This window comes from Oncorhynchus tshawytscha, linkage group LG03 (genome assembly GCF_018296145.1).
Source record: "Oncorhynchus tshawytscha isolate Ot180627B linkage group LG03, Otsh_v2.0, whole genome shotgun sequence".
Taxonomy (NCBI): Eukaryota; Metazoa; Chordata; class Actinopteri; order Salmoniformes; family Salmonidae; genus Oncorhynchus; species Oncorhynchus tshawytscha.
Genome location: NC_056431.1, coordinates 9,374,950 through 9,402,368, shown reverse-complemented (window position 1 = coordinate 9,402,368; position 27,419 = coordinate 9,374,950). Strand labels below are relative to the sequence as shown.

General features: G+C 41.9%; 2 protein-coding genes across 6 annotated transcripts in view; one reads left to right on the top strand and one right to left on the bottom strand.

Annotated features, from left to right (window-relative positions):
• The first annotated feature begins 7,136 nt into the window (after positions 1 to 7,136).
• On the top strand, positions 7,137 to 11,109 carry LOC112244267 (IGF-like family receptor 1). The gene is made up of 5 exons (XM_042309472.1): positions 7,137 to 7,327; positions 7,456 to 7,495; positions 7,762 to 7,882; positions 8,305 to 8,469; positions 9,310 to 11,109. The coding sequence occupies exons 1-5, from the start codon at positions 7,299 to 7,301 to the stop codon at positions 9,630 to 9,632; spliced, it is 678 nt and encodes a 225-aa protein (XP_042165406.1). The 5' UTR covers positions 7,137 to 7,298; the 3' UTR covers positions 9,633 to 11,109.
• Positions 11,110 to 11,537: 428 nt separating this feature from the next.
• Positions 11,538 to 27,419, bottom strand: part of LOC112226731 (histone-lysine N-methyltransferase 2B-like) — a 78,691-nt gene continuing 62,809 nt past the window's right edge. For all 5 annotated transcript variants that reach the window (XM_042309304.1, XM_042309306.1, XM_024391248.2 and 2 more), the window contains 4 exons: positions 24,290 to 24,397; positions 23,676 to 23,759; positions 14,979 to 15,108; positions 11,538 to 14,377 (listed from right to left, as the gene is read on the bottom strand). In XM_042309304.1, coding sequence (XP_042165238.1) covers positions 14,102 to 14,377; positions 14,979 to 15,108; positions 23,676 to 23,759; positions 24,290 to 24,397 — 598 coding nt within the window. In that variant the 3' untranslated portion in view covers positions 11,538 to 14,101. The remainder of the gene's footprint in view (positions 14,378 to 14,978; positions 15,109 to 23,675; positions 23,760 to 24,289; positions 24,398 to 27,419) is intronic.

The following is a 27,419-nucleotide window of genomic DNA, read 5'->3' as shown; positions in this document are numbered from 1 at the left end:
AAGGACAAGGACAGTAGGAAAACCATCACAGGCTTCAAACTAAACAGACAATGCAGGACTGTTGAAAATGACCTTGCTTTTGATTGTAGGTTTGACTTGTGATTTTGCATCGCAGCAGAAGGTGGCCTTGGACAGTATAGACAGTATAGACAGCATACCAGTTGTTGATATACAGATCTCTGTGAATGACGTCAAGCAATAGTTTCAACGTGTCAACCCACGAAAATCATATGGTCCAGACGGTCAACAGCAAGGCACTTCAGTCATGCGCAGACCAACTTGCATTACCGTTCCAGAAACTGTTCCATCTGTCACTGAATAGTGGGATAGTTCCAGACTTATGGAAGAAGTCACTGACTATATATACCTAAAAACAACAGGCCAAAAGAAAATAATGATTTACGCCCTGTAGCCCTAACATCTGTAAATATGAAATGTATTGAAAAAAATATTCAAAAACAAATTATGGTCTCTCATTCCAATTAGACTCAAACCATTTTGCCTACCGTACTTCCAGGGGTGTTGTTGATGTGTTATTGGTCATGTTGAACAATATCTACGAACATTTAGAAAAGGCAAATAGCCTAGTGAAAATTGTATTCATTGACTTTAGTAGAATGTTTAACACCATCCAACCCCACCTACTGATGGATAAGCTGGTGAATGTAGGTGTCAACTCTCTACTGATCAGGTGGATAATTTGTTTCCTTGTGAACCGTACTCAACAAGTGAAGTTTAACTCTGCCATCTCTACATCTAGAATGGTGAATACGGGAGCCCCTCAAGGTTGCGTACTTTCACCGATACTGCACACGATTGTCAAGCCTCTGACGCAGCCCACACAGTTTACGCAAACTGAACCATTTTAATGTTGACCACCATAAATTGCAAATCTTCTATAATTCTATCCTGCAGAGTGTGCTGTCCTTTGGTCTGATATGCATTTTCAGTAACATGCGAGTGCAAGACCAAGTCAAGCTTCAGCGCTTAATTGAGGTGGCGGGAAGGATAATTGGTATAGATCAAGAATCAGCCAACAACCTGTACACAAATCTCATCCTCATTCAACTTTAAAGCGTTTTACAGGATAGTTAGTACTCATCCCCTTCACTCAATTCAGTCACAGCAGCAGCCGGACAAAGGGAAAGACTTCTTCAAAAGAAAATGAAAAAACATAGATATGGGGACTCTTTTATTCCAACAGCCATTAACTGTTGTTCCCTCGAGTATACAGCATATTGCACTTTCCCTTTAAATGTGTAGCTATAGCACTTTGAATGAATCAAATTGTGTAGTTTTTGTTTTAAATACATTAACAAATCAATTTTTCCCTGATGGGATATTAAAGTTGATCTGAATCTGAATCTCCAGAGCAGCTGGTTATAGCTCACTGGGCACTGCTGTCTATTCCACGTTGGGTCAACGTAATTTAATTGAAACAACCAGTATGCCCAGTGGGTGGTCATTTAACCAGGCAGTCTGAGCTCATTAAAAGCTGCTTACATATTACTGGTACACCCATGATGACCAGAGAGAGGAGATACAGTACACTTCCATAACTATTTTGTGACTCGAGCAAACCAAAAATTGTCAAGGGGCATGGTCATACAGTTGGAAGTCGGAGGTTTGCATACACCTTAGCCAAATACATTTAAACTCAGTTTTTAACAATTCCTGACATTTAATCGTAATAAAAATTCCATGTCTTATGTCAGTTAGGATCACCACTTTATTTTAAGAATGGGAAATGTCAGAATAATAGTAGAGAGAATTATATTTTTCAGCTTTTATTTCTTTGATCACATTCCCAGTGGGTCAACAATTTACATACACTCAATTAGAATTTGGTAGCATTGCCTTTAAGTTGTATTACTTGGCCCAAAATTTTCAGGAAGCCTTCCACAAGCTTCCCACAATAAGTTGGGTGAATATTGGCCCATTCCTCCTGACAGAGCTGGTGTAACTGAGTCAGGATGGTAGGCCTCCTTGCTCACACACACTTTTTCAGTTCTGCCCACACATTTTCTATGGGATTGAGGTCAGGGCTTTGTGATGGCCACTCCAATACCTTGACTTTGTTCTCCTTAAGCCATTTTGCCACAACTTTGGAAGTATGCTTGGGATCATTATCCATTTGGAAGACCCATTTGCGACCAAGCTTTAACTTCCTGACTGATGTCTTGAGATGTTGCCTCAATATATCCACATACTTTCCCTTCCTCATGAAGCCATCTATTTTGTGAAGTGCACCAGTCCCTCCTGCAGCAAAGCACCCCCACAACATGATGCTGCCACCTCTGTGCTTCACAGTTGGGATGGTGTTCTTCGGCTTGCAAGCCTCCCCCTTTTTCCTCCAAACATAACTATGGTCATTATGGCCAAACAGTTCTATTTTTGTTTCATCAGACCAGAGGACATTTCTCCAGAAAGTACAATCTTTATCCCCATGTGCAGTTGCAAACCGTAGTCTGGCTTTTTTATGACGGTTTTGAAGCAGTGGCTTCTTCCTTGCCGATCGGCCTTTCAAGTTACGTCGATATAGGACTCGTTTTACTGTGTATATAGATACTTTTGCACCTGTTTCCTCCAGCATGTTCACAAGGTCCTTTGCTGTTGTTCTGGGATTGATTTGTACTTTTGTTGAAGGAATTCTAAATTCCTCTGTGTTATTTCCCAATCAGAATTAAATACTCTGTCAATGCATTCGAAGGGTTTGTAAGACCCTATATTTTTATAAGAATGGACAGAGCCCCGGTCTTAAAAGTCAGGTAACAGCGTTTAATTCAAGAGAGTACTGCGTACATACACATTTTTCCACAGGTTATAAACTGAAAATGACGTCAGCGTTTTCTAAATGTTCTATCTCTTCATGACACTGGTAGAGAGGCCCTATAGTTCTCGAACCTTCACTCCTCGCCTGAAGCCAAGCACAGTCAGTGTAGATAGCATTCTAGACAGTCTGGAGATAGTCCGTCCCTGCCATCTGGAGATAGTTCATTCATTTGTACCAAGGCACTGTTCTAAACTCCTGACTATATTATATACAATTGGGAATGGGAGCAAGAGAGAAAATTCATATATGTACAGTACATAATAGCATTTGGACTAGTCAGTCCTGATTGAAATGTATACATAATTAGTCATCATTGATGAAAATTCCCTTAACAACTTTTCGCACCAAAGTACGTTAATCTCTAGGAGAGAGCGGTATGATGGCTGGCTGCATGGTCCCATGGTGTTTATACTTGTGTACTATTGTTTGTATAGATGAACGTAGTACTTTCAGGCATTTGGAAATTGCTCCCAAGGATGAATCAGACTTGTGGAGGTCTACAATTTTTTTTCCTGAGGTCTTGGCGGATTTCTTTTGATTTGTCCATGATGTCAAGCAAAGAGGCACTGACTTTGAAGGTAGGCCTTGAAATACATCCACTGGTACACCTCCAATTGACTCAAATGATGTCAATTAGCCTATCAGAAGCTTCTAAAGCCATGGCATTTTCTGCAATTTCCCAAGCTGTTTAAAGGCATAGTCAACTTAGCATAAGTACATTTCTGTCCCACTGGAATTGTGATACAGTGAATTAATTATAAGTGAAACAATCTGTCTGTAAACAATTGTTTGAAAAATTACTTGTGTCATGCACAAAGTCAGTGTCCTAACCGTCTTGCCAATACTATAGTTTGTTAACAAGAGATTTGTGGAGTGGTTGAAAAACAAGTTTTAATGACTCCAACCTAAGTGTATGTAAACTTCCGACTTCAACTGTATATATGACTTGCCTCGTGAAATATTGATAATCCGAAATCAAAGTAAAGGTAGCCAGGTGAGCCTGCACTCCATCCCTACAGTCCAGGTGTCAACCATCAGTATGTGAGTCTGTCAAGGCAGACGTGCTTGCTTCTACTCTCCTTTTGTCTGGTTGGTCACAGGATGAGCAGTACATCATACCTGGGATTCATGCGAACCCAGTACACACATTTGCCTTTACACAACTTTTAAACAGTGGCGGTCAGTGAACATGGCCGTATTTATATTACAGTGTATTGGATGACTGTCATTCATATTCCATTCACCCAGCTCAATGTAACATCGATTGTTTTAGGTTAGTGCAAGATACTAAAATGTTCTCTATACCCATAATGAGGTTGATACAACCTAGCCTATGAATGGAAGGTTACAACTTACAGTAGGTGTACAGGTTAAGAGAAATTAGAGTAATCAAGGTGACAGACATTGACACATTGACTACCGCTAGCTGATCTAGCTGATCAAGGCTGTAATCATTAGTCCAACAGTTGCAAATGAGAGTTTAAATTGGACAAATTCAGGTATGTTTATCCCTGTTTTGTTCTGTTTTTCCATTTAAGAATCGTTTTTCAACAGAATCAGTGGAATGAATACACCCCTGATCACACACAAATACAGTTCACTTTCATAGCAGCCACATACAAACAGCACGATCCCTTTGATTGTTGTATAATTCCTTCTCGCATCTACACGCTCTCCTGTCTTGTCATCATTACACAAACCTGGTTCCAATCCCCACTCTATCACTGTATATATATTTCCCCTGTCATTTGTCTTTGTTGGTCATTGTATATGTTGCTTGTTTTCCTGAGAGGAATCTCTAGTTTATTTTCCTGAATACTTTATTATTTTGCACTTTGGGTTTTGTCCAGCTTTTATCTATGGTGCTTTAGTAAATTCAGTAGTTCTAAACCTGTGGCTGCCTTCTCCCTACTCCTCTCTACACTTGTGAAATTAGCTCTGTGTACTTTCAAGGGCCAGCAAATTGCAATTTTCCTAAGTCCTTTTTTGTGGTACCTGACCACATGACTGAACAGTAGTCAAGGTGTGACAAAACTAGGGCCTGTAAGACCTGCCTTGTTGATAATGCAGAGCTGCGCTTTATTATGGACATCTCCCCATCTTAGCTACTATTGTATCAATATGTTTTGACCATGACATTTTACAATCCAGGGTTACTCCAAGCTGTTCATGCATCTCAACTTACTCAATTTCCACATTATTTATTACAAGATTTAGTTGAGGTTTAGGGTTTAGTGAATGCTTTGTCCCAAATACAATGCTTTAAATGTATTCCTTGCCACCCACTCTGAAACTAACTGAAGCCCTTTGTGTGTTGCAGTCACTTCAGTCACTGTAGTAGCTGACTAGTATAGTGATGAGTAATCTGCATACATAGACACTATGGCTTTACTCAAAGTCAGTGGCATGTCGGTAGTAAACATTTTAAGAAGCAAGGGGCCTAAACAGCTACCCTGGGGAATTCCTGATTCTACCTGGATTATGTTTGAAAGGCTTCGATTAAAGAATACCCTCTGTGTTCTGTTAGACAAGTAACTCTTTATCCACATTATAGCAGGGGGTGTAAAGCCATAACACATATGTTTTTGCAGCAGAAGACTATGGTCAATGATGTCAAAACAAGATAGCCCCCCCAATCATTTTCTCATCAATTTCTCTCCGCCAATAATCAGTCATTTGTGTAAGTGCTGTGCTTGTTGAGTGTCCTTCCCTATAAGCATGCTGAAAGTGTGTTGTCAATTTGTTTACTGTGAAATAGCATTGTATCTGGTCAAACACCCTTTTTTCCAGAAGTTTACTAAGGGTTGGTAACAGGTTGATTGGTCAGCTATTTTTCAAATCAAATCAAATTATATTGGTCACATACACATGGTTAGCAGATGTTAATGCGAGTGTAGCGAAATGCTTGTGCTTCTAGTTCCGACAGTGCAGTAATATCTAACAAGTAATCGAACAATTTCCCAACAACTACCTAATACACACAAATCTGAGCCAGTAAAGGGGACTTAACTATTTTTGGGTAGCAGAATGACTTTAGCTTCCCTCCAGGCCTGAGGGCAGGCTTAAGTTGAACATGTGGCAAATAGAAGTGTAAATTTCGTCTGCTATTATCCTCAGTAATTTTCCATCCAGACTGTCAGACCCCAGTGGCTTGTCATTGTTGATCGACAACAGTATTTTCTTCACCTCTTCCACACGGACTTCACAGAATCCAAAAGTACAATTGTCTTTCATAATTTGGTCTGATATACTTGGATGTGTAGTGTCAGCATTTGTTGCTGGCATGTCATCCCTAAGTTTGCTTATCTTGCCAATGAACAAGTAATTCAAGTAGTTGGCAATATCCGTGGGCTTTATGATGAATGAGCCATCTGATTCAATGAATGATGGCACCGAGTTGGCTTTTTTTCCACAAAAATTGAATTTAAGGTTCCCCAAAGCTTTTTACTATCATTATTTTGGATAATTGATCTTTGTTTCATAGTTTAGTCACATGATTTTTTAATTTGTAGTATGTTTGCCAATCACTTGGGCTGCAAGAATGATTTGCCATACCTTTTGCCTCATCCCTCATCAATCCAAGGAGATTTGACAGTTTTTACAGTAATTTTATTAATGGGTGTGTGCTTATTAGGAACAAGCAATTTCATAAACGTGTCAAGTGCAGCGTCTGGTTGCTCTTCATTACACACCATAAACCAGCAAATCTTCTTTACATCATCAACATATGATTCACTACACAACTTCTTGTATGACCTCTTATATTCTATATTAGGCCCTATATTGGTTTTCCTAGATATGGCTATTATATTGTGATCACTACATCCTATGGATTTGGACACAGCTTTAAAGCAAATTTCTGCAGTATTAGTAAAGATGTGATCAATACATGTTGATGATTTAATTCGTGTGCTGTTTGTAACTACCCTGGTAGGTTGACTGACAACCTGAACCAGATTGCAGGCACTGGTTACAGTTTTTCTTGAGTGGGCAGCCTGATGATACTCTGCTTTCAACAACTTTTATTTTACTAGCAAACAGCACTGTAGCCTACTCTATTCTACACGTTTCTCTTAACGAAATGGGCCACAATTCTGAGTATTGCTCTGATGACTTGGATACATTTTGGGATGAGTAAAACATGTGTGCGGTGTTTTACATTCACAGCATCTGATTCGACCAGGTAAGCTCGACATGCTGCAACGATTGTCTTTGTTTTAAATCCAGTTTCGATGTTGCTACGTTTTTATCAGTGCACAGCGCGCACTTGTGGTCTACAAACAAATCTTATTTTCGATCAGGGTACGAATTTAGTCCAAACTGTGGCAGGTATGACAATGGGGGAGCAGCGGAAAGACCGTATCGACCGTGTGCCGCCCAGAGCTTCAATAACGGGAGCTTCGTGAAATGCCAACCCTGTTTTCACTGCCCTCCAAATCATCAAAGGCTGTCCGAATGCAACGCAATGACAGACACGCAATGCTGCCTAGCGTGGTGAGCGCAAATTCTCTCTGGGATAGCTTCAAATCTTGATAGGAAAAGGATGGCCATTTGTTTTCTAACTGGTGCTGAAACTATGGGTGCTTGGTTGTTTGAGTAACACTGTAAAACCCTATGTCTAGGGACCAGACAGGCTGTTGGAAAGGTGCCCTGAATACCACGGTGAGTTTCATCTATGATGATGAAGCTGATGATGCTATTTAATTAAGGACATTTATGTGGTAGTTTTGTGAAGACCACTCTCAAATTTATCATGGCTGTTATTCTTCTATTGACCTAAAATACATCAATAACAGTGTCACAGTTAGGCAAATTATTCACAAATGTTTTCAATTTTGGTCAATAGGGCACTGAGCAAACAAAACAAAGTTATTCAATCAGGAATAACAGAGTTAATGTTGACTTCACATCAATTTCAAACTCAACAGGTCCAATGGTCAACAACGTTAAGGGTCCAAGTGTCAACATCAAATCCCACCACAGCCAAACACATTGATCCAAGATTACATGGTGATTCTGCAACTTCACATGTCAACTATCAGACTGCATGTAAGTTCCAACCCCCAAATATGAGCCATTTTAGAAGTCATTTAAAAGGTACTGAGTTTGATAATACCAGTCCTTCACCATTCAAAAAGATGACTAAACTGTTTTGTTAGGATACTGCTGAACATGTCTAACTGCTCATTGTCACGCTCCTCTGTGTTCTTTCAGGGATAGTGCTTACCCTCATCTTGGTTCTCTGTACTTGCATTTCTCTTATTCATCTACATTAAGAAGAGAAGGAGAAGATCAAGAGCTTTTTGCTTCAGAGTTGAGCAGGATGATGAGCATTAGGGAGATTAAAAACTGTCAAACTGTCAATGCATAACACAGAACATCTGGTTTGACATGTTTGCTTAAAACCGCTTTAAATCTTCCACTTAGCTTACTTTCCTGTCCTGTTTTTGAATGGTTGTGGTTTGACACAGATAAGGAGAATAAGCCATGCTTCATGGTCAGCCTTAAAGACTGCATCCCATCAGACAATATCCTGTATACCAACCAACATTCACGGAGCAATAAGACAACAGCAGCTGTCAATGAAGAGGTTGCTCTGCTACAGTCAGAGACCAGGAGCCTAGAGGACATTTTGAGTGAGTTATCAAGTGCTACTACTAATAGAGCTACTACCAGTCTGTTATTCATTGGTATTACCAGTACCTCTACATCACTACTCTTCCATAAGTTGCAAAAAGGCTGGAGGTTTCAGTTTGCCACTCGAATTTCAGCACAAATCTCCCATGATATGTGGGTGGTTCCACAAAATGGGTCCCCTTTGTGTCTTTCATATTTTAAGTAGAAATTGTGCTCCATATTTAATTTGAAAAGTCTGTTATATTAAATGAAGTGCCCTTTAATGTAGACCACATGGATAATTCAATGAAGACTGAAAATACGTTAAACTGTTCCTTTAAGTAATTGCTTCAAAAGAAACATTGAACATCTAATAGTCAAATCATAGTGTAAAAGCAGGTGAGCTGGTTCTACTGTCAATTTTATGGTAGAAAACTGAGTGGGTCGAGCAGAACAGTCAACCCTGTTACCCAACAATTTACATTGTGAAGCTTGCATTCAATTGGCCCTCCCTGTTACACACAAGCTTCCATTCACCCTGTCAAAAGGGGATTTATGTATAATTTAAGATGAAATTGTCAACCCTGTTACTTTATTAGTCACTTAATATAGTAGTTATTTTATTTAACCTCGAGATGGGAAATCATGTATTTTATTAAGTTGACCGTATGCACTTCATGACAGAATGTTAAAATGAGGGGAAATCAGGTTTTTCTTGACCAAGTTACACTACCCCAAAGGGACTAATTTAGTGGAACGACCCATTAATACATGATTTACGTATTTGGCTCTGGATTGACAGAAGTCAGCATTCCAGACACGTCACTCATCCGTGGTGATATTTCCCCATGTCTTACCAGGTTCTGACCTCCAGTCTGCGCCACTGCAGACGGTTCTGAACAACCTGGATGTTCTAGAGGAGCTTGTGATCCTGCTGGACCCGGAGAGCCCTGGGGTGAAGAACACCAGTCACCTAGCATCTCGCTGCTCCTTCCCCGCCACCTGGATTACCTACACCTACTCCCTGATGGAGAGCAAGAGCCCCCTGAGGGCCGTGCTGGAGGGGGTCACCACCAAACACCCAGAGTGGACTGTAGGACACCTGGCCAGGTTGCTGAGAGAGATGGACCGGAACGACACAGTGGTGGTGCTCACCAAGCTCAGCTTGCTTAAGGTGTTCTAGTCTGGGTGTGTTCTGTGTTGGGTCCGGAAGAGATGGCTCCATCCTGATACAACCGCGAGTCTCTACCCCCTGCCAAGGCACTGAGATATAACAGGAGGTCCAGTAGGAGGCATGCTTTTCTTGGGGACCCCAAAACCCCAAGGCAGTGATTGGGAACACTTGCATTAGGGTTCAAGTAAGATATTTAACTGCGATAACATGGCACTTATCACTTAAAGCAGGGATGTTAATCCCGGTGTCCTGAAAAAATGGAGCTACATACTCTAGGTTAGTTTATTATTGCATCTCCTAATAACCAACGTTTCGACAGACAAGCTGTCTTCATCAGGGTATAATGACAAACACTGTGGGGTGACTAGTTTATATTGTGTCGAAGGACACACACAAGTGTCTGTAATCATGACCGGGTGTGGCTTGATATCATTGGTTCATTTTCAGATATAAATAGAACATACATGAATGGATAGCATACAATCATAGATAACATTTTGCTACATAGGCCTACAAACATTTATAATGAATAGCAAGATCACAGTAATGGCTTCAGATCAAAGTCTACGCTGAGACCGAGGGGAGCAAGGGTCTTTAAAGTAAAGATCCAGGCAGCCTCTCGTTTTAACAAATTGTCGAGGTCACCCCCTCTCCTTGGGAGAGGTGCCGATATAACGTAGGGACGAAATCGAGTGTTCATTTTTACCACAAGGACAAGTTGTAAGATAAATAACTGCTTGAATAGAGCACGTGATAACACCTTTGATCGGGATCGGTTTCCCTGTTTGGGGGTGTTTAAAGGATCTACATTTGTAAGTGACATTGTGTTGAGCGCAGCTGTTACACTTATTGTCTCCAGAGTTTTTTGGGGTGGTAAATAAGTTCACCAATTGATCAGAGATTTCTGCCCCGTGAAAATATGACCAAGGGAGGGTCCGAAAACACATTACCGATAGTGTCATCGGATCGTAGAATGTGGCGATGTTTGTGAACAATTTCCTTCATTTGTTCAGAGCACTTTAAATGAGGGGTAATGAGGATGCAAGAATGCTTCTTTTTGCGAGACTGTCCTTGAAAGAGATTAAGGGACATTTTGTTTTTGCCATTCTTATCTAATTTCTGTGTTCATGCAAGTGGCTGACTGGACAAATCACACCTATGAGTAGCTGCAATTTGGCACTAGGCCCAGACCGTGTTTTGAGAACAAACGAAAGATCTGTTTCAAGGTATCAGCTTAGAGAAAGAATCCTCGTGATGTGTTGGTCTGTCACGTTATGAAACCGTATTGGTGGGTAACATGGATGAAACAAAACGGTAATGATGAATGAATTATGCCAAATCATGCAAATATAACTTGTCTTATATACGGCTATACATAGACAATGGTTGGGACTGCAGAGTTTTTCTGACAGACATGTGTACTATGCTGCATTGAGTTGGTTGGAACCTCTCCAGCACGCTGACAAATAAACAATTATTCAGTTAAGATTGAGTGTCCCTGTGTAAGAATTAGTTATGGATTTTTGTACCCCCTCTTTTTTTTGCATCTCAGCCATATCTGTCAATCTGATTGTTTTTTATTCGACAGAATTGGCTGTAGGGCAAACTGTATTTCATGGGAAGCGGGTGACAGCTATCAGCCCTCAAACTGTTACGATCAATAGGTTTCCTGTAAAGATCAATATATAGAACATTATCCTCACACAAAATCGGAAGATCAAGGAAACTGATTTGATGTGCGTGACAGATGTGTGTCAGATCTCAGGCGCTCAGAACAAGTGTTAAGTTCCCAACCTGGCCCTCACAATAATTTTCTTCTTATGTCAAACGTGATATTGCTGTATTTATACATTGCATGTTATATAAATGTCATATTAGATTTGTTTAATTCAATTTTCAAATGATCAAGTCCAATTTGTTCAAACATCTTAACATCTTTATTAAGCAAATAACATTATAAATAAAAAAAGTGCATAGAAAAATTAAACGGGTTTAGAAATATGTATACAATTATTTACAAACTCAGGGTTTATTTGTACAAGGTAACAAAGACAAGTTGACACATATGTTCATGTCTTTAACACTTTGTTATACTTTAAAATAACCCTACCATATAGAACATACAGCTTTCTGAACCAGTTCTGGGAGAGATCGTCATGGTAACTTCAGGTTTCCAACTAGTGCTTTGTATGTTTCATCGAACACACAGGCCAGCTCTGCAGGACATTAAAACCAAGTTACTCTTATTACATTGTCATCATCCTCTTTTTTGCATTAGTATTCTTTAACATCTGTCAGAGCAACTGAGGTAGAATCCTGGCAAGAGGTTAGGGAGTGGAGTGGGCAGAGAGAAATCTGCTCTGAGCATTGTTACAACATCAGGTTTTCAGTGAAAAAGGAAGCTAGGTTAAGGATAGCCGTATCCCTGAAAAATATGCATCCTGTTATTGGCAAACTCTGCTAAGGGTGTTAGATGATTGACACTTGGGACTACAGGCTCCATCTCACTGATTGGTCGCGCAGGCAGGCGGGCTTAAGCTCTTCCTTACTGGGTATTATATTTCAAAGGGACAGTGCTCATTTTCTTTAGAATATTATCTGTACCTTGAAGGGATCTCTGTAGCACGCAGATGGGAAGAACAGCATGACTCGAATGCTTGATATTCTCCTGTTATATGGCCTGCCGATACTAAGGCCTGCTGTACTTTCTCCATGAAAATTCTACCAGAACAAAGAAATACAATCAAAAACAATTAAAAATACCTGCTTTAGAACAATGTCTTGTGTAAAGGCTGAAATGTAATACACAACTGTCCTCAAACATCAAGGTTCAAATAAGAGAAAGAAGAAGTAACAAAGTAAACAAAAAGAGGAAACGAGGGGAGGAGGATTTCCCACTAGACCACCATTTATACAAAGCACAGCTAGTTTCACCAGTCCAAATCTGAACAGAAACATGAATAAATACAACTATTCTAGAGCTCAAGCAATCTCTTATTGTAAAGATGTGAACAACAGGGTGTACATTTGATGTCCTAATATGTCTGACTGAACTGACTGACGGCGTTGTCTAAAGTTGTACGACAGCAAATGTTAAGGTGCTGAGTGCATCATTCTCTCCCTATCTTGGTTTTACACCGAGACATTATTCTCTCTTAAAGCCATCCTATTGAGCAACATACAGTACAGTACTGGCCTAATGCTATGCTTGAGATCTCCAGTGCACAGGGGTGCAGTCAGTCCACAGTCGGGTATATATAGAGTTTATAACACATCTCTTAGTGGTGTAACATGGACAGTGTTCCACCCTTTGTGGATGGCAGAGAATGTCAGAAGGAGAAGTCAGTACTTTGTTAACTCCACTGACTGTTGAGAAATATGGAGTCTGGATTTTGTTCATTCACTAAAGATGTGCAACTGTAGCGCAGCAAAGAAGTAGGCCTAATATTATTGCAAAAGGTAATCAGCATTTGCCATGATAGTAATAAAATATATTTTTAAATAAAAAAAGAGCTACACTCGTCACTCTTGGATTGGGTAGTGTTTGCTACATGCAAAAATGGTGAAGAGAAAGTTCTTAAAGATATGATTTAGCTGCAGCAAACTCTTTAAGGGTGACACTGTTATCTAACCGTTTAACTGAACATAATGGAGGTCTCTTCCCCGGTCTGTGTGACAGATGAGTGGAGAATGGATAGAAAAATAGGTATTATTTGCTGGGTCTCTGACCTAGGAGCCACAAAGTCTATGGCCCATCATATCTAGCACCATGGTTCTATGAACAGTCAACGGAAAGCAAATATGTACAACCTGATGCATGATGAGCACTGTGAAATATAATTTCAAATAAATAAAACAATGATTAATAAATCAAGTAAAGATGGAGATATGGCTAAGGGATCAACTAGAGAGGATGGAGCCAACATGATTATGGGTGTCAAAATTAAAAATCTCCCCTGCCCCCCCCGACAAAAAAAGATGAGGAATCTCTCCAAGTCTCGCTTTTCTGGTCCACCCTTATTTCAACAGAAAGTGCTTGACGTTATGGCGTCAAGGAAAATACCTTCATGCAACATAGAACCAGCATAACCACAATATGTCTGCAGCGTTCAGTATCCTGTTCTCAAGAAAAAAAACACACGCTATAACGGTAGCTACTTCCGCTCTCTTCTGTGGCGAACTTGCCCAACCTCTGGCAGATGCATATCGGTTAGGAGCCAATGTGAGCTTATTGATGCATGTCCCTGTGTGGCACTCCTCTTCCCTCTTGCTCCCCATCTCCTGGCCCTGGTTCCTCTCCCAGTCTCTTCGTAGTGGCTCATCCTTTCCTGTATTTTCTCCTCCCCCGCCTCCCAACCCAGTAAAACCTTAATTTAAGGCTTTTAACCTCTTCCTCTGTTGCCTCTGCTCTCACCCCCTTCCCTTGTGCCTTGTTCCCCCTGCAGAGACTGTGGCAGTACCAAGTCCTCCTCCTGCCCCTAGTTGAGGAAGCGTCTGCATTTCCGGGCCCCGCAGTTGCAGTTGAGCTTGCTTGCTGGGTCTTCGATTGGGAACTTGTAGTCGTAGGTGAGCTCCTCGCCCCGGTAGATCTTGCGCAAGGCGAAGATGACGATGTGCTTTTGGCCCTCCACGTTGATGACGCGCGAGTAGCAGTTGGGCTCGCACGAGTGGTTGATGAAGCGTGCCGCATTGCCGTGCATGGTGGCGTCCACCACGTCAAAGTCATCGATACGGAACATGTAGCAGCCAATACCCTGTGGAGGAAGGAGGGAAAAGAGACAGGGCACTTAGTTTTAGTTTAACATGTATTATGTTGGCCTCCCGGGTGGCGCAGTGGTTAAGGGCGCTGTACTGCAGCGCCAGCTGTGCCACCAGAGACCCTGGGTTCGCGCCCAGGCTCTGTCGTAACCGGCCGCGACCGGGAGGTCCGTTGGCCTAGCGTCGTCCAGGTTAGGGAGGGTTTGGCCGGTAGGGATATCCTTGTCTCATCGCGCACCAGCAACTCCTGTGGCGGGCCGGGCGCAGTGTGCGCTAACCAAGGTTGCCAGGTGCACGGTGTTTCCTCCGACACATTGGTGCGGCTGGCTTCCGGGTTGGATGCGCGCTGTGTTAAGAAGCAGTGCGGCTTGGTGCACCAATGTGCACCACCAACAATTGGATACCACAAAATTGGGGAGAAAACAGGGTAAAATTAAAAATGAAAAAAAAAAAACATGTATTAAAAAAACATGTATTATGTTGGTATCAATAACATGTATTAGTGGACTTTAAAAAAAGTCCACCAACTAAGGTCTCGTTGGGACAAACCATAGGGCTTATGTCATCTCAAACACACTCTGGACTGATTGATCTCACCTTGCCATCGTAATACTTCTCTCGCTTGTCTGTGAGCACTGAGCGAATGACGATGCCGGCATACTCGATGACCATCTCCTGAGCATCGATGTTCCTCTTGCAGAACAGACCTCGGCCGTGGATAGCAGACCTACACCAGAGAGATGTCAGAAGAGGTTCAAGTATGAACAACAGTTCCCATAGCTAATCCCCTTGGCTATTAAAAGGATGCAATGGATCACATTTTTATTATCTGAGTCAATGGAAATTCATGTTACTCATTTTGCAGCAAAATAACAGAATAGCAGAAAAGGGAGAGGCAGGAAATATAAAGCATGCCTCGGTCCCTAGTTTGCTGTGATAGCTGTAGAACAGTGGTTCCCAAACTTTCTATAGTCCCGTACCCCTCCAAACATTCAACATCCAGCTGCGTACCCCATCTAGCATCAGGGTCAGCGCACTCCGATGTATTTTGCAATCATTGTAAAGCCTGCCACACACAAACACACTATACGATACATTTCTTAAAAATAAGAATGAGTGTGAGTTTTTGTCACACCCCAGCTCGTGGTAAGTGACAAAAAGCTCTTATAGGACCATCGCACAAATAATAATAATAATCAATTTCTCTCTTTATTTAACCATCTTACATATAAAACCTTATTTGTTCATCGAAAATTGTCAATACCTCACCACAGGTTGAGAAGGGTGTGCTTGAAAGGATGCACATAACTCTGCAATGTTGGGTTGTATTGGAGTCTGTCTTAAATCATTTCACACAGTCTCTGCCTGTATTTTGTTTTCATGCTAGTGAGGGCCGAGAATCCACTCTCACATAGGTACGTGGTTGCAAAGGGCATCAGTGTCTTAACAGCGTGGTTTGCCAAGGCAGGATACTCTGAGCGCAGCCCAATCCAGAAATCTGGCAGTGGCTTCTGATTAAATTAGATTTACACAGAACCGCTTGTTGCAATTTCAATTTCTCTTCTTCAGATATCAGTAAGTGGACTGGAGGCAGGGCATGAAAGGGATAACGAATCCAGTTATTTGTGTCATCGGTTTCAGGAAAGTACTTGTGTAATTGCACACCCAACTCACTCAGGTGCTTCGCTATATCACATTTGACATTGTCCGTAAGCTTGAGTTCTTTCGCACACAAAAAAAATCATACAATGATGGAAAGACCTGTGTGTTGTCCTTGTTAATGCAGACAGAGAAGAGCTCCAACTTCTTAATCATAGCCTCAATTTTGTCCCGCACATTGAATAGTTGCAGAGAGTCCCTGTAATCCTAGATTCGGATCATTCAGGCGAGAAAAAACATCACCCAGATAGGCAAGTCGTGTGCGAAACTCGTCATCATGCAAGCGGTCAGACAAGTGAAAATTATGGTCAGCAAAGAAAACATTAAGCTCGTGTCAATACTTTGCCCCATGCATATAATTGGTAGATTTAGATAGTGTTCTCTAAAGTTTCTAAAACTGTTAAAATTATGTCTGTGAGTATAACAGAACTGATATGGCAGAAACCCAGAGGACAAACCCCCCCCAAAAAAAAATCTGTTTACCACTGTTTTCAATGGCAAGTACTATAATTATAAGCCCAAGTCCTCCCTGATTTGCAGTTCCTAGGGCTTCCACTAGATGTCAACAGTCTTTAGTTATAGTTTCAGGCTGGTTTTTGGAAAAAAATGACCCAGAAATTGTAGTGTTTCTAGGTGGCTCCCATTTTGGCTGTAGTGTTTCTAAGTGGGTGGAGGAAAGCGCGTTTTCTTATTTATCTCCGGTAATGAACATACTATTCTCGGTCTTAAATTGTATAGTTTATTTGCGTATTAGGATACCTAAGGTTTGATTATAAAACGTTGTTTGACTTGTTTGGAAAAGTTTATTAGTAACGTTTGGGATTCATTTTGTATGCATTTTGATGGAGGGAAACTGGATGGATTATTGACTGAAGCACGCCAGCTAAACTGAGTTTTTATGGATAAAAAGAAGGACATTATCGAACAAAAGGACCATTTGTGATCTTTTGGAGTGCCAACAGAAGAAGATCAAATGTAAGGCATTTTTTATATCGCTATTTCTGACTTTCATGTCGCACCTGCCTGGTTGAAATATGTTTTTCATGTGTTGGTATGCAGGGCGCTGTCCTCAGATAATCGCATGGTTTGCTTTCACCATAAAGCCTTATTGAAATCTCACACGGCGGCTGGATTAACAACAAGTTAGGCTTTATTTTGATGTACTACACTTGTATTTTCATGAATATGAAATATTTATGGTAATTTAATTTGAATTTGGCGCTCTGCAATTTCACCGGATGTTGTCGAGGTGTCCTGCTAGCAGCATGCCTTTCCCGAATTTACAAAGTTAACCATTTTCACTGTAGTGTCCAAAACGTCTTCAAGCTGTCAGGCATTCCCTTGGCAGCAAGAGCCTCTCAGTGGATGCTGCAGTGAGCAACTGTTTGCACGTGTTATCACTCCACTGTGTCCCCCTGTCATGGCTTTTGCACCATCAGTACAGATACCAGTTAACCTGTTGAATCTAGGGGGCACTATTTTCATTTTTGGAAAAATAACATTCCCAAAGTAAACAGGCTATTTTGTCAGGACAAGATGCTAGAATATGCATATCAAATCAAATCAAATTTCAAATAAAATTTTATTTGTCACATACACATGGTTAGCAGATGTTAATGCGAGTGTAGCGAAATGCTTGTGCTTCTAGTTCCGACAATGCAGTAATAACCAACAAGTAATCTAACTAACAATTCCAAAACTACTGTCTTATACACAGTGCAAGGGGATAAAGAATATGTACATAAGGATATATGAATGAGTGATGGTACAGAGCAGCATAGGCAAGATACAGTAGATGGTATCGAGTACAGTATATACATATGAGATGAGTATGTAAACAAAGTGGCATAGTTAAAGTGGCTAGTGATACATGTATTACATAAGGATGCAGTCGATGATATAGAGTACAGTATATACGTATGCATATGAGATGAATAATGTAGGGTAAGTAACATTATATAAGGTAGCATTGTTTAAAGTGGCTAGTGATATATTTACATCATTTCCCATCAATTCCCATTATTAAAGTGGCTGGAGTTGAGTCAATGTCAGTGTGTTGGCAGCAGCCACTCAATGTTAGTGGTGGCTGTTTAACAGTCTGATGGCCTTGAGATAGAAGCTGTTTTTCAGTCTCTCGGTCCCAGCTTTGATGCACCTGTACTGACCTCGCATTCTGGATGATAGCGGGGTGAACAGGCAGTGGCTCGGGTGGTTGATGTCCTTGATGATCTTTATGGCCTTCCTGTAACATCGGGTGGTGTAGGTGTCCTGGAGGGCAGGTAGTTTGCCCCGGTGATGCGTTGTGCAGACCTCACTACCCTCTGGAGAGCCTTACGGTTGAGGGCGGAGCAGTTGCCGTACCAGGCGGTGATACAGCCCGCCAGGATGCTCTCGATTGTGCATCTGTAGAGGTTTGTGAGTGCTTTTGGTGACAAGCCGAATTTCTTCAGCCTCCTGAGGTTGAAGAGGCGCTGCTGCGCCTTCTTCACGATGCTGTCTGTGTGAGTGGACCAATTCAGTTTGTCTGTGATGTGTATGCCGAGGAACTTAAAACTTGCTACCCTCTCCACTACTGTTCCATCGATGTGGATAGGGGGGTGTTCCCTCTGCTGTTTCCTGAAGTCCACAATCATCTCCTTAGTTTTGTTGACGTTGAGTGTGAGGTTATTTTCCTGACACCACACTCCGAGGGCCCTCACCTCCTCCCTGTAGGCCGTCTCGTCGTTGTTGGTAATCAAGCCTACCACTGTTGTGTCGTCCGCAAACTTGATGATTGAGTTGGAGGCGTGCGTGGCCACGCAGTCGTGGGTGAACAGGGAGTACAGGAGAGGGCTCAGAACGCACCCTTGTGGGGCCCCAGTGTTGAGGATCAGCGGGGAGGAGATGTTGTTGCCTACTCTCACCACCTGGGGGCGGCCCGTCAGGAAGTCCAGTACCCAGTTGCACAGGGCGGGGTCGAGACCCAGGGTCTCGAGCTTGATGACGAGCTTGGAGGGTACTATGGTGTTGAATGCCGAGCTGTAGTCGATGAACAGCATTCTCACATAGGTATTCCTCTTGTCCAGATGGGTTAGGGCAGTGTGGTTGAGATTGCATCGTCTGTGGACCTATTTGGGCGGTAAGAAAATTGGAGTGGGTCTAGGGTGTCAGGTAGGGTGGAGGTGATATGGTCCTTGACTAGTCTCTCAAAGCACTTCATGATGACGGAAGTGAGTGCTACGGGGCGGTAGTCGTTTAGCTCAGTTACCTTAGCATTCTTGGGAACAGGAACAATGGTGGCCCTCTTGAAGCATGTGGGAACAGCAGACTGGTATAGGGATTGATTGAATATGTCCGTAAACACACCGGCCAGCTGGTCTGCGCATGCTCTGAGGGCGCGGCTGGGGATGCCGTCTGGGCCTGCAGCCTTGCGAGGGTTAACACGTTTACATGTCTTACTCACCTCAGCTGCAGTGAAGGAGAGACCGCATGTTTTCGTTGCAGGCCGTGTCAGTGGCACTGTATTGTCCTCAAAGCGGGCAAAAAAGTTATTTAGTCTGCCTGGGAACAAGACATCCTGGTCCGTGACTGGGCTGGATTTCTTCCTGTAGTCCGTGATTGACTGTAGACCCTGCCACATGCCTCTTGTGTCTGAGCCGTTGATATAATTGACAGCTTAGGATATAAAACACTCTAAAGTTTCCAAAAGTGTAAAAATATTGTCTGTGAGTATAACAGAACTGATATTACAGGCGAAAGCCTGAGAAAATCCAATCAGGAAAGGACTCTTATTTAGAAAGCTCTGTGTTCCTATGCGTCCCTATTGAGCAGTGAATGAGATATCAACCAGATTCCTTTTTCTATGGCTTCCCTAATGTGTCTAGTGTCACAATACATAGATTCAGGCTTTTATTTTGAAAAATGAGCCTGAACGTCAACATTGCGTCAGTGGTCAGCTGGAGTCTCAGAGTGTTTTGTGCGTAAGAGACAAATGCGGCCATTGTTTCTCTCTTTCCTACTAAGAAGCCATCTGTCCCAGTTGATATATTATCGAATAGATATTTGAAAAACACCTTGAGGATTGATTATAAACAACGTTTGCCATGTTTCTGTCGATATTACGGAGCTAATTTGGAATATTTTTCCCCGTTGTCGTGACCTCAATTTCCTGTCGAATTCTCAGCCAAACGTGAAGAACTAACGGAGTTATTTCGGCTACAAAAATTATATTTTGGGAAAAAAGGAACATTTGCTATCTAACTGGGAGTCTTGTGAGTGAAAACATCCGAAGCTCATCAAAGGTAAACACAAATGCTTGTCTTGCTTTGGCTGTAAAGCATATTTTCAAAATCTGAGATGACAGGGTGATTAACAAAAGGCTAAACTGTGTTTCAATATATTTCACTTGTGATTTCACGAATATGAATATTTTCTAGTAATATTTATGTCCATTGCGTTATGCTAATTAGTGTCAATTGATGACAACGCTCCTGGATCCGGGATGGGTAGTTACAATTAACAAACAGATTACCGACCATTTCGAATCCCACCGTACCTTCTCCGCTATGCAATCTGGTTTCAGAGTTGGTTATGGGTGCACCTCAGCCACGCTCAAGGTCATAAACGACATCATAACCGCCATCGATACGAGACATTACTATGCAGCCGTATTCATCGACATTCATCGACCATGGCCAAGGCTTTCGACTCTGTCAATCACCACATTCTTATTGGCAGACTCGACAGCCTTGGTTTCTCAAATGATTGCCTCGCCTGGTTCACCAAGTACTTCTCAGACAGAGTTCAGTGTGTCAAACCGGAGGGCTTGTTGTCCGGACCTCTGGCTGTCTCTATGGGGGTGCCACAGGGTTCAATCCTCGGGCCGACTCTCTTCTCTGTATACATCAATGATGTTGCTCTTGCTGCTGGTGATTCTCTGGTACACCTCTACGCAGATGACACCATTCTGTATACTTCTGGCCCCTCTTTGGACACTGTGTTAACCTCTCTGGGATATGTGGGACGGTAGCGTCCCACCTGGCCAAAAGCCAGAGAAAATGCAGAGCGCCAAATTCAAATAAATTCCTATAAAATCAAACTTTCATGAAATCACACATGTAAGATACCAAATTAAAGCTACACATGTTGTGAATCCAGCCAACATGTCAGATTTCAAAAAGGCTTTTCGGCGAAAGCAAACGATGCTATTATCTGAGGATAGCACCTCCGTTAAACAAAAGAGAGAAAACATATTTCAACCCTGCACGCGAGACACAAAACACAGAAAAAAATATATAAATCATGCCTTACCTTTGACGAGCATCTTCTGTTGGCACTCCAATATGTCCCATAAACATCACAAATGGTCCTTTTGTTCGATTAATTGCGTCCATATATATCCAAAATGTCAATTTATTTGGCGCGTTTGATCCAGAAAAACACCGGTTCCAACTTGCGCAACGTGACAACAAAATATCTCAAAAGTTACCTGTAAACTTTGCCAAAACATTTAAACTACTTTTGTAATACAACTTTAGGCATTTTTTAAAGTAAATCATTGATCAAATTGAAGACGGGATGATCTGTGTTCAATACAAGAAGAAAACAAACTGACGCTAGCTTTCTGGTCACGCGCCTCTATCAAACAGTATACATGAAGTGACCCTCGTTTTGAACAGGGCTACTTCTTCATTACACAAAGGAAAAACCTCAACCAATTTCTTCAGACTGGGGACATCCAGTGGAAGCGGTAGGAACTGCAAGCAAGTCCCTTAGAAATCTGGATTCCCAATGAAAAATCATTGAAAAGAGAGTGACCTCAAAAAAAAAATCTGAATGGATTGTCCTCAGTGTTTCGCCTGCTACATAGGTTCTGTTATACTCACAGACATGATTCAAACAGTTTTAGAAACGTAAGAGTGTTTTCTATCCAAATCTACTAATACTAGTTATATCTTATCTTCTGGGGATGAGTAGCAGGCAGTTGAATTTGGGCATGCTTTTCATCCAAAATTCCAAATGCTGCCCCCTATCCTAGAGAAGTGAACTAACCTCCAGACGAGCTCCAATGCCATACAACTATCCTTCCATGGCCTCCAACTGCTCTTAAATGCAGGGAAAACTAAATGCATGCTATTCAACAGATCACTGCCCACACCTGCTAGCCTGTCCAGCATCACTACTCTGGACGGCTCGGACTTAGAATACGTGGACAACTACAAATACCTAGGTGTCTGGTTAGACTGTAAACTTTCCTTCCAGACTCACATTAAGCATCTCCAATCCAAAATTACATCTAGAATTGGCTTCCTATATCGCAACAAAGCATCCTTTACTCATGCTGCCAAACATACCCTCGTAAAACTGATCATCCTACCGATCCTCGACTTCGGTGATGTCATCTATAAAAAAGCCCCCAACACTCTACTCAACAAACTGGTTGCAGTCTATCACAGTGCCATCCGTTGTGTCACTAAAACCCCATACACTACCCACCATTGCGACCTGTTCGCTCTCGTTGGTTGGCCCTCCCTTCATACGCGTCGCCAAACCCACTGGCTACAGGTTATCTACAAGTCTCTGCTTGGTAAAGCCCCGCCTTATCTCAGCTCACTGGTCACCATAGCAGCACCCACTCGTAGCACGCGCTCCAGCAGGTATATCTCACTGGTCACCCCCAAAGCAAATTCCTCCTTTGGTTGCCTTTCCTTCCAGTTCTCTGCTGCCAATGACTGAAACGAACTGCAAAGATCTCTGAAGCTGGAGACTGTCTCCCTCACTAGTTTTCAGCACCAGCTATCAGAGCAGCTCACAGATACACTGCACCTGTTCATAGCCCATCTATCTACCTACCGCATCCCCATACAGTATTTATTTATTTTACTCCTTTGCACCCCAGTATCTCTACTTGCACATTCATCTTCTGCACATCTACCATTCCAGTGTTTAATTGCTATATTGTAATTACTTCACCACCATTGCCTATTTATTGCCTTAACTCCATTATCTTACCTCATTTGCACTCACTGTATATAGACTTTTTGTTTTCTTTTGTTCTACTATGTTTTGTTTATTCCATGTGTAACTCTGTGTTGTTGTATGTGTCGAATTGCTATGCTTTATCTTGGCCAGGTCGCAGTTGCAAATGAGAACTTGTTCTCAACTAGCCTACCTGGTTAAATAAAGGGGGAAAAATGAAAAATAAAACCTACATGAGCAGCAGAACTCCCGTGAGAGAGTAACAGTTAATGTGATTGGATGTTAATTTTTGACATTGTGTTTTTATTTTACTTAACACTAGATGGTTTAATTTTATTTTTGGCAGTGAAACGAGGCTACTCAGACGAGAAAAAAACCTCACCCAAATGTTTAGCCCCGTTGGAAAATATAAATGGACTGTTTGAAAAAGTGAAAAAAAAGTGAACCCACATTTTTATTTAGCGTACCCCCGACGGCATTGCGCGTACCCCAGTTTGGGAAAATCTGCTGTAGAGAACCACAGTGACTGCTTCCTGTCAAGACAGACCGCAAATGACCTTTGTGGGGTCAGTTTCCACGCCACTGAGAAACGCATGAGCTCTTTAGCCCAGAATCATGATCATAGTCACAGGCTCTGTCCATAGTTTTGGCTTTGACCAGGACGAGTTGTGTGCTGACCTGTACACGCCTACAGCCTCCTTCGATGTCCTCTCCAGATGTCTGAAGCGCATGGCCATGGGGAGCTCCAAGCTCGTGGCACGTCTAGGAGAAAAGGGATAAGCAGAGAAGATGATGTGCTTCTGACCTTTCACATTGAACTCTGAGAAAAGAGTCACTAGAGACTAAGACAAGAGGGTAGAACACATTTGTAACGTTGCTTGATTGGGGGAGGTAGTTGCAGAAATGACAGAATGGTTTAGTCCAACCACAAAGATCATTTTAGGAGAGTTACAAATACAGGAATGGACAACATTTCAATAGTGAATTAGTCACAGCTATAAAAATGATTATGTAAACCTGTAGCTGTACAGCTGGCTCCTTTGTTACTCATCAGGCTGAACGAGTACATTGATATGTCTACCAATTTATAAATGGATCAGTTGTTGATGTGAAAGTTGTTTTTCAAAGGAACAACATTTGCGGCCATGTTCAACAAGTTCTAAGAATGTTCCGCTAGACAAGATCTTTCATGGACTAGCTACTGCAGTAGTATTTAAGCCAAAGTTTCCTTTTTTAAGATATTAGCTAGCTTCCTTTGCAGTGGCCAGCATACAATAACTCTGTAATCTGACCTTGTGGATTTGAGTGGGACTTCATCCTCCTCCTCATCGTAGGGGTTGATGTCAGGGAGCTGTCGGTGCTGGGAAGCCAGGAAGTTGAACATGTCGAAGGTGGACTTCCTGTAAAAGAAGACAGGAACAAGGTGTTACGTTAAATTTTACAGTATGCAGACTTTCTTTATCATAGTTATTTTGCCCAGCACTGGTGTAGAATTTGGGATGTGGACATCACCCACACACTCTTCATATGTTAATGAAAGGAGCAGCATAGACGTCATACAGGTCTTATTTCCAGCTTACTCAGACTGTGGAGTTGGAGTTCACACTCACATCGAAACACAACAGCCACACACATCCTTTGTTCCTCTAAACCTGACAGCTGTTTACATTCAAAACAGACATTTCACCAATACTCCACACAGAGACTAGCTTCCACTTTGAAGTTGAAAACCACCTACAGAGGGGAAACCCAGATTCTTTAAACATTTGCTAGACTTTAGTGCTATGGGTTGACCAACTGTAAGGTCAGGACAAAATAATATCGGTTCCCACCATTACACTTGTGGTGATTTACCAATTCTCAGAAACTTCCAAATGAATACATTTGTATTTATTAAACTTCTTCCAAACTATGACTCATGATTTGGGTTGCACATTTTGGGGAATATTCAGAGGTGGAAACTTTCCGTGGGAATTAACGGGAATATACGGGCATTAACGGAAATACACTACCGTTCAAACGTTTGGGGTCACTTAGAAATGTCCTTGCTTTTGAAAGAAAAGCACATTTTTTGTCCATTAAAATAACATCAAATTGATTAGAAATACAGTGTAGACATTGTTAATGTTGTAAATACTATTGTAGGTGGAAACGGCTGATATTTTATGGAATATCTACATAGGCGTACAGAGGCCCATTATCAGCAACCATCACTCCTGTGTTCCAATGGCACGTTGTGTTAGCTAATCCAAGTTTATCATTTTAAAAGGCTAATTGATCATTAGAAAACCCTTTAGCAATTATGTTAGCACAGCTGAGAATTGTTGTTCTGATTAAAGAAGCAATAAAAATGGCCTTCTTTGGACTAGTTGAGTATCTGGAGCATCAGCATTTGTGGGTTCGATTACAGGCTCAAAACGGCCAGAAACAAATAACTTTCTTCTAAAACTCGTCAGTCTATTATTGTTCTGAGAAATGATGGCTATTCCATGCGTGAAATTGCCAAGAAACTGAAGATCTGGTACAAGCTGTGAACTACTCCCTTTACAGAACAGAGCAAACTGGCCCTAACCAGAAAAGAAAGAGGAGTGGGAGGCCCCGGTGCACAACAGAGCAAGAGGACAAGTACATTAGTGTCTCTAGTTTGAGAAACAGACGCCTCACAAGTCCTCAACAGGCAGCTTCAATAAACAGTACCCGAAAAACACCAGTCTCAACGTCAGCAGTGAAGAGGTGACTCCGACCTTCTAGGCAGAGGACCTCTTGCTCAGTTGTGCACCGGGGCCTCCCACTCTTTCTATTCAACAGTCATTTTCAACATTAACAATGTATTTCTGATCAATTTGATGTTATTTTAATGGACACATTTTTGTTGCTTTTCTTTCAAAAACAAGGACATTTCTAAGTGACCCCAAACTTTTGAACAGTAGTGTACATGCAAATTAATATTAATACCGTTAATACCATCCTGATGTCCTAGCCGTGTCTGAATCCTGGCTTAGGAAGGCCACTAAAAATTCTGAAATTTCCATCGCCAACTACAACATTTTCCACCAAGATAAAACTGCCAAAGTGTGTGGAGTTGCAATCCACTGTCTGCAGAGTTCTGTCATGCTATCCAGGTCTGTGCCCAAACAGTTCAAGCTTCTACTTTTAAAAATCCACCATTCTAGAAATAAGTCTCTGACTGTTGCCGCTTGTTATAGACCCCCCTCAGCCCCCAGCTGTGCCCTGGACATCATATGTGAATTAATTGCCCCCCATTTATCTTCAGAGTTCATAATGTTAGGTGACCTAAACTGGGATGTGCTTAAAACACCGGCCGTCCTACAATCTAAGGTAGATGCCGTCAATCTCACACAAATTATCAAGGCACCTACCGGGTACAACCCTAAATCAGTAAACACGGGCACCCTCATATATATCATCCCGACCAACCTGCCCTCTAAATACACCTCTGCTGTCTTCAACCTGGATCTCAACGATCACTGTCTCATTACCTGCGTCCGTAATGGATCCGCGGTCAAACGACCACCCCTTATCACTGTCAAACGCTCCTTAAAACACTTCAGCGAGCAGGCCTTTCTAATAGACCTGGTCCGGGTATCCTGGAAGGATATTGACCTCATTCCATCAGTAGGATGCCTGGTTATTCTTTAAAAAGTGCTTTCCTCACCATCTTAAATAAGCATGCCCCATTCAAAAAATGTTGAAGAAAAGAAAAAGCCCTTGGTTCACTCCAGACTTGAATGCCCTTGACCAGCACAAAAACATCCTGTGGCGTACTGCATGAGCATCAAATAGCCCCTGTGATATGCAACTTTTCAAGGAAGTTAGGAACCAATATACACAGGCAGTCAGAAACGCAAAGGATAGCTTTTTCAAACAGAAATTTGCATCCTGTAACACAAACTCCAAAACATTCTGGGACACTAAAGTCCATGGAGAATAAGAGCACCTCCTCCCAGCTGCCCACTGCACTGAGGCTAGGAAACACTGTCACCACCGACAAATCTACGATAATCTAGAATTTCAATAAGCACGTTTCTACGTCTGGCCATGCTTTCCACCTGGCAACTCCTACCCCGGTCAACAGCTCTGCAACCCCAACCTGCCCACTTTCTCCTTCACCCAAATCCAGATAGCTGATGTTCTGAAAGCGTTGCAAAATTTGGACCCCTACAGATCAGCTGGGCTAGACAATCTGGACCCTCTATTTCTAAAACTATCCACCGCAATTGTTGCAACCCCTATTACACCTCTCTTTCGTATCGTCTGAGATCCCTAAAGATTGAAAGCTGCCGCGGTCATCCCCCTCTTCTAAGGGGGAGACAATGTAGACCCAAATACAAACTGTTACAGGCCTATATCTACACTACCCTGCCTGCCTTTCTAGTCTTTGAAAGCCAAGTTAACAAACAG

Bases quoted from the DNA above. Each gene is read 5' to 3' on its own strand.
- LOC112244267 (XM_042309472.1), top strand. From the start codon at position 7,299: ATGACAGACACGCAATGCTGCCTAGCGTG. The intron at 7,883-8,304 runs GTAAGTTCCAAC...GGTTTGACACAG, and splicing joins TGTCAACTATCAGACTGCAT to ATAAGGAGAATAAGCCATGC. The intron at 8,470-9,309 runs GTGAGTTATCAA...ATGTCTTACCAG, and splicing joins GAGCCTAGAGGACATTTTGA to GTTCTGACCTCCAGTCTGCG.